The sequence below is a fragment of the Penicillium roqueforti genome, assembly GCF_015533775.1.
Source record: "Penicillium roqueforti strain LCP96 04111 chromosome Unknown scaffold_07, whole genome shotgun sequence".
In the NCBI taxonomy this organism is placed as follows: Eukaryota; Fungi; Ascomycota; class Eurotiomycetes; order Eurotiales; family Aspergillaceae; genus Penicillium; species Penicillium roqueforti.
The window spans coordinates 84,202-99,583 of NW_024067571.1; the positions used below are offsets into that span (position 1 = coordinate 84,202).

A 15,382-nucleotide genomic window follows, 5' to 3' on the forward strand; every position below is an offset into this window, starting at 1 on the left:
GGATGTCGCAGGGTTATGAAACCGATGAAGAGGTAAGGTTGAAGCAGAAGAACCGTCCGAGACATTACAAAACTAGGTTCGACCAGTACTGTCAACAGACAAAGCAGCGAGCGGTATACAACGTCTTGAGGAAAAAAGTACGAACAGGTTTGAATCTAAATGACTGAAAAAAATGAATGTAATTTTTTGCTATGTGCATGAACCCCCCACAGCTCAACATACCATCTACCAAGAAGGAAGAGGACCTTTCAGACCTCCTCGACACCCACCAGGACCGACCGACCGAAATCAGACGTCGAGACCAGGTCAAGATCATCACCACTCCCTAGACCGAAACACAGACACTGCGAACAGCACGCGTGACAGTCGAGGCGGGAGTAAAAAGGTTTCACTTTAGGGCATCGAGGACATGTAGTCATCAGCAAGGGTGGAGATTCTGTGGCTCTTTTAAAGAGTTTAGAAAGGGGACGTCTACTCTAAAGTGATTCTTTGAACTGTGAAAAGGTCAGCAAAATGTTCGATCACAGTGAAAAAATGGTTTTCTGCTGTATGGGGGGGAAGAACATACGTAGAGTCGCTTGAAAAAGAGAAGAAGGTCTGGGGGCTTGGGCTTCTTTATATTCCTGCCGGGCACGCTAGTGCTAAGCGAGATTGTCGTGTATTTGTCTGGTTTGTCTGGTTTGCTTGGTTTGGCTGTTCTCCGGTGGGTCGTCCTGTCCAATCATTTTCTTAGGGCGGATCCTTCATTGAAATTTTCAACTTCAGCGTTCTTCTACTCGTCTGTATCATTTTGCATTACTTGATTATTTGTCATTTCTCTAATTCTATGTGTCACTCAATATTTCCTATCTATTCAAAATACGTAATAACAGAACCTCAAGAAGTACGCCGTACATGACCATCCTTCTCCCGAGGTCGGGCCGCGGACGCTTATCGCTTATCGCTTATCGCTTATCCTTGTATGCGGGGATCTCATCCAACCCCAGACCCGTGGACTTGTAGACTCTTCAAGCATGCCACGCCCCAAGGTCCATCCAGCGAATCGGCTGCGAGCGAACACTGCATGCACTGCCTGTCGTGCATCCAAAAAGCGCTGCAGTGGTTATTTCCCATGCACCAACTGTATCCATAAAGGATGTGGCCGCTCATGCACCCCATTCAAGTCCTTATCACACGCAGGCCTCCGAAGCCCTCTCGTACCTGCTTCACGACCCACAGTTGAGGCGCCTCGGACACGGAGGGGGGTGTCAGTGGAGTCGCAAAGCCTCCTGACGTCACAGTCTCATGACATTGGTACGCCCCGTGTCGAGCCTGACACGCCCGAAGTGGGATCGCACTCGCCTGAAGTTACGCATCGGACACATCCACGCATGCTCCGCAACCTGCAAGGGGAACGAGGTATGAACGTTTGCGACCGCCATGCATATCATTTGATTGACACTGTCCGCAGTGTACGTCGGGAAGGCCGCCTCTCTATCATTCCTACAATTGCTTCGGGATACAGTGACCCAACATATTGGGCCCTCGCAGTTCTCTCATAATGGGGCAAGTGAGGATATGTTAGAGACAGAAGCTCATCATGATCTGTTGAATTTCTCTGGAGAATGTTGCACTGTTGCTGAGAAGGAGCGATTTATCCAGAATTACCACGCAGCGGTAGGCCGAATACCAATCATGAAGGGTAGATGACTTACTGACAGTATGAAAGACGAGCGGATTTTTCAATTTGAGCTTTAGTGACGACGTTTCATCCTCATTCATTGACCCAGCAGAGCCCAAAACCGATCGGGAAAAGACTAGGGCAGCCATCATGGACCTTATGGTTGCTATCGGAGCACAGTCCTCTCCGAATGACCGAGAATTCCTTCAGGTGGAGCGGTTCTACTTTTCTCGCGGTCAACGTAGGACATTTGCCAACATGTTGGAAGATCCTAGCGTGGATTTAGTCCGAGTGTTTCTACTCATGTCCTTCTATATGCTGGGCGCATGCCGTCGTAACACTGCATTCATGTACCTGGGAGTGGCTTCAAGAGCAGCAGTGGCGCTTGGGTTTCATGCGGAATTTTCAGGTTCAATAAGCCCCGATGAGAGTGGTGAGAGAAATGAACGGTAAAAGCTTCTCGCAAGATCTTCTTTGGCCCAGCTAATCTCAAATAGATCACGATTGTGGATGAGCTTATGTATTCTCGATTTGCTTGTCAGTTCGATCCTCGGGAGACCTTCTGCTATATCACCTCTATTACCCGAGAATCGACAGGGACCTAGTTGGGGGGCCGCACCGAGTGATCCTGGCCTGGTGGCCTCATATCAGCTGTCGTTGATCCTCGATAAAATCATAAACTGCCTTTACAGTGATAAGGCCGCATCCGCACAACAGGCAGACCTGCTATTATGCAAATTAAACGGCTGGGGTGAATATTTGCCGAGTTCATTAAGGACGTCGTCTTTAGGACATCAAGACCAGAGTACTTTCCAAGAGCATACAATTGGAAACATGCACGTTGCATGTTCATATCATTTTGCTGTGATCTTAGTCACCCGACCTTTCCTCGTCTCGGCTTTAAGTGTCCGGCTGGCCCGGTTACATCAGAGTCTGTCGACCGGTGATCCCAGTGAGGTGCCTGAGGAGGACCCAGCCCACTCTCGTCTCGCAGCGGCATGTATTGATTCTGCTGTATACATGCTCCAAACATGTCTAGAGGTTCATAAGTCCGGCCTCCTCCTTCGGAATATGTGTATTCTCAAGTTAGTCTGCGTGTATATTTATCTAGTAACTCCAATACTAATCTCAAACAGAGCGTTTATCTTTGCCGCAGCCCTTGTACTCGGGTTCTCTATGTTCTCTCACCGTGACGTCGATTCTGAGATTGATGAGGTATTCTGCGGTGCCCTGACCATCTTACGCATGCTGGCGCCGCAGTCTGCCCAGGCAGCTCACTACCTAGAGATAATAACAAAACTCGAGGCCGCCATAAGCAAACAGCGCCAGCAACTCGCTACCCAAGCCCGACAGCGACGGAGTCAATACGTCAGTCGGATATTTAGCATGAACGACAGCCCGGCAACACCGCGGACACCAAGTGAGGGGAACGAAGAAGAAGCAAATACGACCCCGCATCTATCGCAGAGTGTCACATCAAATGGGTGGTTAGATTCAAACGACAGCGCAGCTGCTGTGTCACCTCCCATGATTGAGGGGACTTTATTCGACTGGGAGGGTATGAATTTACCATTATGGGATAGTTTTCCATTCCTCGCGGAATCGACTACGATCTAATGAAATATACTACACTTGAATTATAGGTTTAGTTGACTAGGACTTGAGATGTCGATCAATTTTCTTCTAAACGGACGACTTCACGGTCGGAACCAAGAATCCAGAAGGATAAAGGTTCGAAGTGTCCCAGTAGAGCTGGTAAATATCGTCGACATCCGTAGCCTTCAGACGGAACGAATCGTGCAGAAGTCCATTCTCATTTTGCCACATGAGATACCTGCCATAGAAAAGAAATTGATCTACCTTCGCATCGTCCGGTGTATCATCGTCCCCAGTGAAGCCCACAGGTAGCACCTTATTAGGCGTGGGACGGATGTAGAAGAATGTGTCAGATTCAAAGGTGTAATCCTTGTTGGTGGCCGTGGCGATGATCTGGGAGTTATTGAAGACAACTAATAGAGTATGAGCCGTTGCCTGGTTAAAAGAAAAGCGCAAATGCAAATGAGATAAAAGAGAAATATCATACATGTAACATCGGTTGTCACCGATCCAGACACCCACTGAGACGAATCGCCGACATATGCGAGTCCTAGGTATCGGGTCAGATGGGAGTCAGACTCATAGGGGAATTTATAATAACCATCCGAATAAAAGACTTTCACTCCGTCGGATGCGACACCGTAGGCAAGAATGGAGAAGGATCCTGTTGGATAGCGCTTTTGCAGCTCCGATTCAGAGGGTGCAGCTATAACTTGCAAGGCCAAAGCCAGACTGATCGGTAGAATATTCAATCTCATTTTTTGTTTTCGATGATGATTCTGGAGAGAAGATCATTTAGATATCAGCGCTGGGTGTGCGGTTGGGCAGTTATAATGTCTTATTGTCAGACAATTAACCAGTGACCAGAGACAACCTGGAAACAGACTAGGGTGACGCGTCAGATGCACTTGACGGCTGCTACTTGGATTAACTGCGTAATAATAGGGTTTAATATATGAAGGGAGTCGATTTGATTTGGACCTGATCAGAATCTAATTAATATAGAAACCAGTGGCATTACTACATGCAATATGAACTGGAAGCCACTACAAATAACCCCCGGTCTCGGTGTCAGCCGAACAATGGCAAGTAAGCAAGGTCTTCTGCATTGTAACCCCTCTACCTGATGACTTCTCATTGGTAACTGAGGAACCAATGTCAATGTGGCTTATTTCTTGGCATGATCATTGAAGTCGAAGGGGAAATGGTTCAATAAGGCCAATTCCCCGGTTACGAGTAATCAAAGCCAACGGCGAGCTCGTTGAGCTGCCTCAACCGTTCCATACCAATTGCTAGGAGGTGGAGGCGGCAGCTCATTGTTATCCCTCTAAGCTTGTACCATTCACTGACAGCTCACACCTTCCAGCCTTGGAAATAATACGCTTAAGGGGCAGTTCATGTTTGGCAGGTTCGACTTGATGTATTTGCACTCGATATCTCATCAAATTGCTATGTTCTACTTGAGCATCTATATCATTCGCCATACAACCCTGCAAAAAAGGACAATTGAAGTGCCAACGTAACTCAAGTTCTACTAGTATTTGCCACTTGCGAGGTCAGCTTAGGGTATCTCAAGAGTTAAGCTTACTCGGAGCTTCTACATTAGTCGTATGTTGAGATTATTATAGTCATTGCTTTGCCTATATTGCTTAGTTCAAAAAGATATGTCTCTTAAAACCAACACTCTCAATTGCCTTAAACTCAGACGAAGCTCATGTATCTACTATTCCTAGATTACAAAGGAAAACAATTAACCCTACTAACTACATAACTACAACAACAATATACTCACAAGGAACGACATGAATTGAATCTGTGCAGACAACGAGAACCGCCCATTAAACGTATTTACCCAACACAGCAGCGGAATGAGATATCAAAAATGAGATGTCAAGACAGAATGCAACAAGGCTTAGACATTGGATTCAGAGGAGCTTAGTGAGTGATAGATATGAAATGGGCCCAGAGATGACCGTGAGGAACGATGTGCTAGAAGGACAGGAGAATAATGAGGGAAAATGTAAATGAAATGAAAGAACAGAACAGTCCGGTTACCCACGCTCCCAATAATACTCAATGACAATGACAATGACTCAGATGCACACGATGCAGAAAAAAAAGAGAACAGAGTTGAAAAGAAATGACGGCAGAGAACAAGTGGGAAATATGCACCGCCATACCGATTAGATTGGTCGGAGGAACATTCATTAGATCAACACCTAAGACAAGATCCTCGAGGTGGGAGGGAATATCTTGAGTTTAGGATGGACAGGCGCTGCTAGCGCCTGTCTAGACCACCGAGCCTTTTCGAGAATGTCGTTTTTTTGGATTGGCGGAATATCCACCGGAAGCACATTGTATCGGTCAAATTGCTCTGAATAGAGCATACACCAATCCATAGGATCAATTGTGATCCACGCGGACAGCACAGCTTCTGTTCATGCGATGAAAAAAAAAAAAATCATGAAACACCTTATTGCGCCGGAATCGATGCATGTCTAGACAAGAATGCAGGCTCGGTGGATATGGACCTGACCAATATGGCCAGACACAGGTCACTGAGCGATGCAAGAAACTCCCGCCCAAAACTTAAATGAAATGCGTGTAGATCTTGGAATTCTCATGAACTTCCATCTCCTGTATTAATGTTAGTAATGGCACAATCGAAGTATAGAACAATGCAAGTAACTCACCATCTTGAAGTTATTAATCTCCTCCCGAATCTGTTGAGCAAGCAACGGGGTGAGACGGTTGCAAGTCGCAATCTCTCCACGTCGATCGTACTCGCCGCTAGGCCAGGTTTCGTGGAACTGGATGCGAGGACTGAAGACGATATTTCTACCAGCAACATTTGACGGGGTGATGGGCGCACTCTTCGCTTCAGAAGACGAGAACCGCGCCGAGAGGAAATAGTCCTCGCCGGCAATCTTTACCGGATCATTTTGGTGAGCTGGGGATCGTGACGACTCGTCGGGTGTGGGAGGAGCACTAGAGTGCGGTGAATCACTACCGGGGAGTGCATGTGCAGGCGAGGAGACACCGAAATCCGAGTGAGTTTCTAATAAGGTCAGTATGCTAAAATGTCAAGTGTATTTGTGTGGAGATACGCACTCTTCAAGATACCCTTGCGGACGGCCGCCAGGATCTCCGCCCGTTCTCGGTCTCCTCCCATGATGCTCTTACGCGACTGAGAGTTCTCCGATGCGGCTCTTTCCCGAATGGAAACGGATCGTCTGACCTCCGATGCATTGTCAACCTTAGGGAAGACAGTAGCCCCACGGGGCAAATCTGCGGGGTCGGGGTTGACAGCGACACGCTCCCGTTCTGCCTCAACGTTCACCACGGTGATCTGCGGGGCTGGAATTTCGGGGATCGCACCCTCCATGGAATTGATGCTGGCCACGGATTTAGGACGGAACATGCCAACCAATGAGCGAGTGGAGCGCTTCATGCCCTTGCCCATCTTGCGAAGCATCATCGACGCCGAGGAGGCGGTCGATGACACTGATAGGTTATCGTTGGACCCGGTGAAGAAATGGCCTTGATGGGAATAGATGCTTTCACCTAGTCCGCTCAGTTCCTGCTGCTCGGCAATAGCGGCTTGTTCCGGGCCAAGTTGTTCTCTCAGAGCTTCACGGCGCGCCTGGTCCGCGGCAAATGCTTCCCGCTTGGAAGCATTACTTTGTGCAGATGTCTTGAGGAGCTCGGAGGCACTGCCAAACGAGAAAGCCCGTCTCAGGCGTGATTTCCCGGGGCGCTTCGTGTCCATTTTCAAATCGTTGAGACGCTTCGCAGCAGGAGAATCCAGTGTAGGCGGTGGTGGCTTTTTCGGAGCTTCGGCTGGAGGTTTGGGTTTGGGGGCTTCGGGTTCTGTCGATACCGGTTGCGATAATGGCGATGGCTTGCTCGTACGTTTTTCTTCTGCCTTGCCGGTCTTGCTAGTGACGGAGTTGGATTCCGATGGCGTCCCTTCTCGTGCCTGTGAAATTGACACCGTTAGCGCTGCATTATTCCCATGCGACCTTGTGAATAATCCTACCGAGGAGGCCGACGAGTGTGTCGAGTTAACGCTACCCACGCTATCCCGCTGAGAGTGAGAGGAAGCAGGCCGTTGATTGGCATCAAATGTGATAAAGTCGTAGGATCCCGATTGGGGTTGAGAGGAAGGTGAGGTCGGGAAATCTAGCGGCAGGTTTGGGTACGCCGCGGCATCCATATTGCCCAGACTTCGTCGTCGATATCGTTCGGGCTGGGCCCTATCGACATAAGATGAATCATCCACACTTGAGACGCGACTGTGGGCGCTTGGTCGAACTGGTCGAGGGCCACCAAAATCATCGACAATCACGGTCGGAATCGGCGAGGGAGCAGGCGATGATGGTGCGGCTTCCGCTCGTTGAGGGGTACGACGATACCGGTTCGGGGAGGGTTTCGGTGACGAGATGTTCATGATCGGGGGGGAGGGAAGGTTGGCGGTAGATAGGGGACGGAGCGGCTGGTCGCTCCTCGGCCGCGAGGGAAGTGCGCTATCGTCCTTGGAAACATAGGAACGGGAGGAAGAGTTGGAGGGATTGGATACAGAACCAGCTGCAGGATGAGAGGATCGGGGGCTGGCACCGGTGTATGTCGGATTCACCGGCACTTGAGGGGTGGTGGGTGCAGAAAAGGTGCGATGTTCTGGCCGGAGATGTGGTGTCCAAGATTGCCGATTCTGGACGGATTGGCCCATGTTTGGGTTGTAGGCATAGGGAGCCACTACCGGGTGGCCCGCTCGATAAGTCCCGGAATTACCAGCATTGAATGATGTCCAAGACATAGTCTGGATACGAGAGCCTTGATTCTGGGTGGAAGAAGAGAAGGTGCCTGATGAGGATGAAGGACGCGTCTGAAGCACAGGTACCGTGCCACTCTGTTGCGGAATTGTTTGAACCAACGCAGCCATATTGTTTTCCCCAGCAAATTGTCCCAAGGAAATCACGAGTTGTCCAGGGCTGTGATCTAAGGCAACTCGCAAATAGAAAAAAAAAGAGATAGAATATGAGCCCGAGGTGTGTTCGTGTCAAATAAGGATCCGAGGAACGAGATGGGATGCTGCGACCAAAGAGCTGTCAGCTATCTATCACCCAAATAAGAACCCTCACGTTGTTAATGCGATATGAAGGGTGGAGTTTGTAAGGAAAGGGGTCGTGCTCTGCGTATTTTTTTTTTCTCTTTTGCTGTGCACGTTGGGGGGGAATAAGGAACCGCGTCAGCTAGGGGGGCAACCATACCTGTTCTAAAGTAACGTGGACATAGACTATAGTGGTACAACAATTAAAAAAAAGGACGCTTGATGCCAGAAGAATGAAACTCGAAACCAGGCGAGTTGGAAGAAACGAAAGGAGGTGGGCAAAAAAAAGAGGGAGATCCCTAGGATGATGAGACGTCTCTAGAATAGGAGAGCCATGTACAAGAAGAAAAAAGAGAGTAAACAGAATCAACCCCAGGACCTTCAGATGACAATGACACTCGAATGTGTCTGTTTCTTAGAAGTGGGAAGAGAAGAAGAAGGGGAGGAGATGAGAGGAGGGAAAATAGGAGGGGGAGAGATCACGGTAGACACGGGGTAGATTAGGTCCGGGAGTACGGACTCCAAGGCCAACTTGAATGGAATTGGAATAGGAATTGAATGGAATTGGGAAATAGTATAGGGAAATGGCCAGGTCAGTTAAATCGGTCAAATAGCTAGCCAAAAAAGAGAAATTCGTTTCTGAACTAATTATGCTTATGCGTCGCTTTGCATGATAGGAGTACGACATGTGGTATTTCCATTTGGTATGTCTACATCTGTCTATGTTGTATGTCTGTCTAGTATTGTCTAATACATACATACTGACTATATACATACTACATACTAGCTAGACTAACTAGACTAACTATCCTCCTACTTCACTCATTAATTCACCTCCTGAAGCCGTACATAAAAAGGGGCCCGACCTCCAAATTTATGTGCCAATCATAGGGCTCCCCTTGATGCTCCATCTTGATATTCTTAGACATCTTCATAGCCACGCATTCTATTCTGAGTCAAGATCTTTCATAAATATCTTGTTTTTGTACACGGGTCCAAGTCCGAATGTATGTCACCCGGTACCTGACCACAGAGACTCCTGTCAAACTAACGCAAGGCAACCTTCTGCAGAGAACGTGGGCGAAGGAATCAGCGACATGGATCCGATCGGCCTGGCACCGCGTCCCGCGATTTGCGCCTGCACTAAACTGTGACGCTATCTCGGCTTTTCCACGAATCCACATGTGTTCGAAACATCTTAAAGTACGTGGATTTGTACTTTTGGGGCTTTGGGGGCTTTTCTCTGTACTTTGTAATGCCCAAACAGTAAGCCCTAATCTGTCAATTGAGTAAAAGACTCCCCGCTTAACCCGGACTTGGAGTCCAAGCTGTTTCCATGGGTTGTAGTAATCCACCCAAGCTAGTTGACAGTTATCGAGCAATCATATTGTTCTATATCGTCTTATTCTATTTCATACCATTCCTATCTACTAATATCTGAGACACTTCCAATGTCACACTACGTAATAAGGCTGGATTTCCTAGTTCTGCCGTACAGCATGGCGTGATCATATCTATAGCTCCGAGTTGAAAATTTAGAGGAACTTAATCTATTTTCGTTCTCTACAACCTATACACTTGTGTAGTTATACCGCCGGTCCTAAATAAGCTTTATCTCTCAACCTCAACGGTATGTAAAACGAAGCCCTAAAATGACATGAGTTCGTCGGCGCAACAATCCAGCTTATTGACACCGCGCCACTCCAGGGCTGAACCTCAACTGATCTCTACTTGTAATACCTGACAGCGTTCTCCTTTCAGAGTCACGACAATATCCTCGTAAATTCTTATCTCCATCGTCAGATACCGTACAATCCGACATCTCCGCGTCAAAACTGTCCCGCTTTCACTCCCCACTTGCTGCAAACCACTCAATCCGTCGATCCACATACAAGACAACTTCCCGCGTGATCGGCATACACTTCTTTCCCACTCGAGTCGTTTAGACCATTTATCACCTCCGAACAGCACACTCCATACACAGGTGGAGAATACCAGGGCACCGACCTTTCCCGAGCGTGGAATTTAGCGTGCATTTTAGATTATTGCGTACTGAGGGGGGGGGCCCGCGTCTGATACCGCAAATCATTGATTAAGCATCCTGACGCCCCCGTTTCATTTACCAGGGCCCTGTGCGCTGCCAATATCCCTATTCAACCGAATGGGGAAACCCTCAACAACATGCACAGTACGTGGCTGATCAGGGGTAGCCATTCGGGCACAGACCAAGGGCCAGCCTTTGTGCAGTCCAAATCCCGAATCCACACACGCTGTGGTCTGATTGTTTGACGGGTGGATATGGACGCAACCGGCTCTAGAGGCCTTCAACACTGCTCATTCGTGCGGAGTATAGTTCATGTAGGGTGCTACTTAATGTACAACATACGGAGTACGAAGGACGCATATCTCCACCGCCAAGATAACGTCCCAAAGGTCCCAGGTCCTGTGCTTGCACTAGCATTGAGTCGGAAGTACTAACTTTTAGTATGTTGTATCCGGGGAAGCACGAGGAGAGCGGATTGGCCATTGGGAATACACATGGCGTTGTACTGTGGTATTATGAGCCTCTTAGCCTATTTCGCTCGGATCATGTCCGATATTGTTGTGTCATCTGCTCCGTGCAGTGCCGGTTTAGGGTACACACATGCCAGGCCTTCACCTTTCCTAACTTGGATGCAGGGGTATAAAATTCTATTTTTTGATCTCCTGGATCTCATCGATCTTGTCTCATAAACATCTAGCCAGGATTATATACCTTGAATCAATAATCTTGGTCATCCTCCGAAGCATTCATATCATCTTCATCGTCCAGACCCTCAAAGATCATGAACTTCTCATTTTTGGCATCGGTTTCATCAGGAACAACGTTTCCGTCTTGAACCTCGCAGTCCTTCAGCACGGTTTCCCGGCCGATCTTACTGCGACGTCCAACAATGGTACCCGTTAATTGACAGCGTTCGCCAACAACAGCACCGTCCATGATCAAACAACGTGTCAGCCGAGCACCGCTGGCAATATGGCAATTAGCACCGATGATGGTCTCCTTGATCACACACTTCTCTTCAACCGTTGAGTTGTTGTCCACGAGACAGTCGTTCCTCGTGACGGTACACCGCTGCGCGATGCTCGCTGTGTTCGCCACTTTGGAGGCGTGCGCGAATGCAGACGAAGCAACTCGGCCAACCTCTTCGATGGACTCTAGTTTAGCAAGATGGAGAGAGGTAGATAGAAGGATGGCTGACGAATCCACCCGTCGAACAAAAGGTGCTGTGCCCCTTTGGACGTAAGCGAGCATCGGTGGTAGATTTGACTTGGAATTCTTGGCAGTTTGCGACGTAAACTTGGCTGGGGTGGATTTGGTAGTGCTCATGCTCTGTAGATCAATCTCTTCCTCCAGTGATTCACCATCGAGGGATTCACCGTCGTGACTCTCACTCTCCCCTAGAGTGAGCCCGTGGCTCTGGCGACGACTTTTCTGCTGGAAGATTTCGTTGATCTTCAGCTTCTCGCTGAGGCCTTGCTGCCATTCCGATTTGGCCCACCATCCAACCAAGTCTTCGCCGACCGACTGGAATTGCTCATTCAAACGAGCCATGTCCTTGACCCAGTAAGGTAGGACGTAGATATGCGCATCACGGTATGTCGTCAGCAATTTCACCTGCGCATGCGTATCCACCAGGGAATGACGCACAAGGAAGCCCTTGTCATTTTCCAATTTCTCTTTCAATGTGGCCATAGGCATAGAAAGGACTAGCTTGGAGAGCGAGGAACGGGGCGCGGCATGAGACACGGTAGGAGCCTCATTCTGCTCAAGTGGCGCAACTGCCAGGAAGTCTGTAGCTTCGCCCTTGACACTCTCCTCCCGACCCTGTGTCTGATAGTACATGCTGAGTCCATTCCGACGATCCTTCTCGCCGCCACACACCATCCATGCTTCAAGCAGAGACTCGCCGGGTATTTCGCAAACTAGATCACATGGCAAGAGAAGGAAGTCGGACTTGATACACGCCTGCACCTCGGGCAGACGGAGGAGCTCTGCTGTGCCAGTGGTCATCTCGAGTTCCGCCGGTGCGATGACAGACGGCGAAGGGAGTGAGGTAAGATGTGGGTTCTGTCGTAGAGCGGCCTGGAGGGGAGCGAGCGAAGAGGGAGGAGTGACCAAAGTGACATCTAGCATGGTCAGTCTTCCATCCGATGTTTTGCGACAAAGCACATGGCGTCACGGAATGCCCCGCATGCTATTTCGACAGTGGGCATGGGCTTACCAGTAATGCCCATTCTTTTCGACCAGTCTAGGGCGTACCAGAGCATCGGACGGTTGGCCACTGGGATAAGGCATTTTGGGTATTCCTCGGGGTTCGAGGTGAATGTATTAAGCGATACACCAGGGCCGCACTTGTTTGCTTGTTAGCTTTTGTTTCAAGATACATATATATGGGAAGCTAGTTGCTCACAAGAATTAGAGCCTGCAGGCCCGTTGGTGGTACAGATACTGAGTGAGGCATGTTTTCAACTAACAATGCACTTGCGAGTCCTTACACCTAGTCATATATTTCTTTGAACCCGATAAGATGGAGGAGTCAGAAAAACCACTTACATAATCCTAACCTAGCTGGAGATGGCACGTGATTATGACCCGTCCTCTCCAGACACAAACAGGACAAACACGAGTAAACACCCGCGGTAATCACCAGCCACATGTTTCTATGACCCGAGGGGGGACGCCTGCCTCCTTTCCCTCGTTTCGCTTCTCCCAACCTCTTATTTTGCCAATCGACGTGTCAAATGCGACCTGCGAGTCATTGCGACCGCGACTAATAACCGTTAAATGTGCCACCTCTGATTGAACACCCGCGATCGCAATGTCCTTCCCTCAAGACCCTCGGCGCCGCCGCGGCGGAGCCGGAACTGGGTTCAGCTCAACCGGCGGACGGACTGCCATTGGATACTGGCTCCCTTTGGCCTTGACTGCTGGAATTGCAACTATCAGCATTGCAGCTTGGATTTGGAGTGAACGAAATGACGACGAAGATGAAGACGAAGATGAAGACGAAGATGACCGCCCCCACGGAGATGACCGCCCTCACCCGCCCCCTGTTGGACCTGGCAGTGACTACCCACCTTCCTATGCTACCGGGGATTATGCCCGAAGCACAGGAGCGGAAGTTCTTCCTGGAGATGCTTCCTATGATCATAGTATGATGGGTCGCATGCAAGGTGCTTTGCGCCGCACGCCTAGCCCTCAACAGATCTTCGATGGCGCGAGCAAAAGAGTTGTGGCCGGTGTCACTGCTGCAGGAGCCTTTGTCGGTGGCGCTCTTACCTCAATCCGTGAAAATGATAAGGGTGAGGGCGACTACGAGGACCACTCTAGATGGTCGGAGGAGGCTCAAACCAGGGCTCACGAGAGAAGCCAACAAGGCGCTATTGCGCCTACTATGAGTGGTGGATTGCCGAGCCGTCCAGCAAATACGCTTAATAAGGACAGAAAGATCGTCGCAATTGTTGTTTCCTCGGTTTCACCGGCTGACTCCGACGAATTTCCTTCCGAACATGCTGTAAGAAGTCCTCACCCTTGATACCCACTTTAGGCCTTTCTGACAATCGCAGTCCATTCTATCCCATCTCCCTGAACATGTCGATTTGGAAACCTCTAAGATCTTTGTGTTGATTTATGCCCCGGAATTGAAACACGCCATCAAAAAGGGGGGCTCATCTCCCACAACACCCTCTGTGGCTTCGTCTTATTCAAACATTGGCACTGAAGAAGGAGTTTCTGTCGGGGAACTGGGCTCTGGGGACTTGAGTGCGGTAGAGCCCCGCCAGGACGACGAATTGGAGGGCACATCTCGCTTGTTCAAAACGTTATACACACAGGCACAAGCGATTGTTGAGAAGGACAGCATGATCATGCCTTTCAGTACCCCTGGGGGCTATGTGCACCTCGCCCGTCACTTATTCCCCGAGCTTGTTTATGTCCAAGAGTCTTTGACTGGAGATCATGGTGAACCCGCCATCCATATCGCTAATTGGGTTCGCCAGGTTATCGTCGTAGTCGGAGATGAGGGTGGCCGTGGTGGGCTCATCGACAGTGACGACGAGTCAGCACTCGGCGAGAAGGAAGAGAAATGGTGGAAAAAGGAGGGCGTCACAGGACTCGGCAAGCGCATTGATGTGGTTGACGTTGTCCGAGTCGGAGATGACTGGAGACGACGAGTGAATGGTCTGGACTAGGTCAGATCAAGTTGTGGCCCATGATTTTTATGTTGATACTTGTCTGCTTGCATGTCTATACATGTTTTCGTTTTCTGTTAAACCCCCTCATGACTGATTGACCCTATTCCCCTGTTTTTTTTTCGAATTTTTTGCCTTCATTTGATACAATTCAACTTTGATATTCACCTTTGACCAGAATAATTAATGTGTATGGTTCTTTTGCCGCAAGTTGCTCCTATTTCCAACATGGATAACTCTCATAGTTAGTTCACTTAGCTATGACATCTGTAGAATTCTAGTTGTAAGGCATTAGATTTTGGTAGCGGTATATAAAATCTATTCAAGCATTGATTCATCTTCATACATCCATCCGAGGATATATTTCGAAGTCACTTTAAGCTATTTCGCTCTGGTCTCTAGCCAAGAAGACACAGAAGATATCCAAAAAGGTTTACATATATCAAAAGACTACCAAAAAGACACGCCAAGGTCACATAGCCGCTGACTTCTCTTGTATGTATTCAATCAGTCTCATTGTGGTATCTCATTGTTGCATCCATTCAAACTAGTCCGAATTAGGAATTTATCATGTGACTGACTTCGCGCCCACGGCTTGGCATCATCAGTTGACCTACCTCTACAAGACCTCGTCCAACGGCTTTTCCGATTCACGCCTTCCTAGCAGCATTATTGGACGAGTGCTTTCTTTCTTTCATTCCTTAATCCCACTCGGTCAATCTCCGCCGATCTTCCGCATTGATTCCAGCTGTGCTGGGGACCGGTGTCGCCCTACTTATCCC

General features: G+C 48.8%; 5 protein-coding genes across 5 annotated transcripts; 2 read left to right on the top strand and 3 right to left on the bottom strand.

Annotated features, from left to right (window-relative positions):
- Positions 1 to 1,013: 1,013 nt before the first annotated feature.
- Positions 1,014 to 3,277, top strand: LCP9604111_3855 (Zn(II)2Cys6 transcription factor; the record flags this gene model as incomplete). The annotated part of the gene is made up of 5 exons (XM_039071489.1): positions 1,014 to 1,398; positions 1,451 to 1,656; positions 1,709 to 2,109; positions 2,158 to 2,745; positions 2,797 to 3,277. 5 exons carry the CDS (start codon positions 1,014 to 1,016, stop codon positions 3,275 to 3,277), a joined length of 2,061 nt encoding a protein of 686 aa, XP_038929939.1.
- Positions 3,278 to 3,343: 66 nt separating this feature from the next.
- On the bottom strand, positions 3,344 to 4,014 carry LCP9604111_3856 (uncharacterized protein; the record flags this gene model as incomplete). Its single annotated transcript, XM_039071490.1, has 3 exons — positions 3,344 to 3,669; positions 3,744 to 3,806; positions 3,858 to 4,014. The coding sequence occupies 3 exons, from the start codon at positions 4,012 to 4,014 to the stop codon at positions 3,344 to 3,346; spliced, it is 546 nt and encodes a 181-aa protein (XP_038929940.1).
- Positions 4,015 to 5,845: 1,831 nt separating this feature from the next.
- LCP9604111_3857 (uncharacterized protein) lies at positions 5,846 to 8,198 on the bottom strand (the record flags this gene model as incomplete). Its single annotated transcript, XM_039071491.1, has 4 exons — positions 5,846 to 5,893; positions 5,950 to 6,314; positions 6,368 to 7,235; positions 7,296 to 8,198. 4 exons carry the CDS (start codon positions 8,196 to 8,198, stop codon positions 5,846 to 5,848), a joined length of 2,184 nt encoding a protein of 727 aa, XP_038929941.1.
- A 2,929-nt stretch (positions 8,199 to 11,127) lies between these two features.
- LCP9604111_3858 (translation initiation factor eIF2B subunit gamma) lies at positions 11,128 to 12,871 on the bottom strand (the record flags this gene model as incomplete). Its single annotated transcript, XM_039071492.1, has 3 exons — positions 11,128 to 12,536; positions 12,632 to 12,761; positions 12,821 to 12,871. 3 exons carry the CDS (start codon positions 12,869 to 12,871, stop codon positions 11,128 to 11,130), a joined length of 1,590 nt encoding a protein of 529 aa, XP_038929942.1.
- Positions 12,872 to 13,228: 357 nt separating this feature from the next.
- On the top strand, positions 13,229 to 14,600 carry LCP9604111_3859 (uncharacterized protein; the record flags this gene model as incomplete). The annotated part of the gene is made up of 2 exons (XM_039071493.1): positions 13,229 to 13,924; positions 13,977 to 14,600. 2 exons carry the CDS (start codon positions 13,229 to 13,231, stop codon positions 14,598 to 14,600), a joined length of 1,320 nt encoding a protein of 439 aa, XP_038929943.1.
- Positions 14,601 to 15,382: the final 782 nt, after the last annotated feature.